We start from the raw sequence: 1,098 nt of genomic DNA, 5'->3' as shown, positions 1-1,098 counted from the left end.
GTGGAAACTGTGTTAACGTCGGAAAAAAAAAACCCAACCGGCGTCTCTGTTCCTGGCCCTGCTCCTTCGGCAAAGCCAACAGATAGCGGGGCTGTCCCGGGGGTGACCCCGCAGGGGGAGCCCCCCCCGCCCCGTCCCACAGCCCGGCCGCCCCGCGGAAAAGCGGGTTTAGGGGTTTGGTTGGTTTGGTTTTGGTTTATTTGTTTGTTTTAAAGGAACGCACGGCCCCGCGGTGTGTGTTCGACCTGCCCGCCCAGACCTGCGCATCCCGCACACACACACAGAAACGGTGCTGCGTTCAGATGGGTGCGTGTCTCCAGATAATTAAACCTTCATTCTCGTAAAAAAAAAAAAAAAAAAAAAAAAAAGGAGGGGAGGGGAAGGGACATCTAAGCCCCAAACCCATTAAAGTCCCGGCTATTTTGTTTTGTAAATTCGTTTTACGATCCCTTATCCCCGCGCCCAGGACGGATGTGCAGTAAAACGGAGCCGCTCTCTAATAACGTGATTGGCCGCTCGCTGGGAAAAGTTTATTGATAGCTGCGGGGCTCTAATCTCCTCGAAACACAAGAGGCTCTTGCAGTCATTTAAGGGTAATTATCTAAACGGGGAGGGACAGTGAATTCCCTCTCCTTTTAACCGGACCCAATAAAGATGGGAGATTAGGAGCATATAGATTATGAAATGAATTGATATAATAGACATTTTATTAACCGATAAGCAACAGGACCTGATTGAAATGACTTGTCCTGCACGCAGCTACACAGACACACACGTATCTTGCACACGCGTGAGTGTGTACCCTGGCGGTGTGTGCTTGCTGTGGGCACTGTCCTGCGTGTGTGCACGCACATACCTCCCTCGCACATGCCGTGCTGGGCTCACAGAACATCCCTCCAGGCGAAGAGGATTTTTGGGCGATTCGCAGGCTACCCCCGCCCGCTCCCACCCGTGGGGGTGCACGCAGACGGCACAGCCCGACCCGCCGATGTATAGCTCTCATAGGTCCGCTCACATTGTACACAGGTACAATCCCCTTCCCCGTTCGTGCCGCCCTGCTGAGGCGGGGGGTTCCCGGTGCCACCCCCCAGCCCAGTT

At 54.1% G+C, this 1,098-nt stretch overlaps 1 protein-coding gene across 1 annotated transcript in view; it reads right to left on the bottom strand.

Moving 5' to 3' along the window:
- The window catches only part of MSX1 (msh homeobox 1), a 4,265-nt gene extending 3,998 nt beyond the window's left edge, over positions 1 to 267 (bottom strand). The window contains exon 1 of the mRNA XM_014966699.1: positions 260 to 267. Within this exon, the coding sequence (XP_014822185.1) occupies positions 260 to 267 (8 nt within the window). The remainder of the gene's footprint in view (positions 1 to 259) is intronic.
- Positions 268 to 1,098: the final 831 nt, after the last annotated feature.

The sequence above is a fragment of the Calidris pugnax genome, unplaced genomic scaffold (assembly GCF_001431845.1).
Source record: "Calidris pugnax isolate Ruff unplaced genomic scaffold, ASM143184v1 scaffold14, whole genome shotgun sequence".
NCBI lineage: Eukaryota > Metazoa > Chordata > Aves > Charadriiformes > Scolopacidae > Calidris > Calidris pugnax.
Note: the sequence above shows the minus strand (reverse complement) of the source record. Positions and strands in the feature narration are given on the sequence as shown.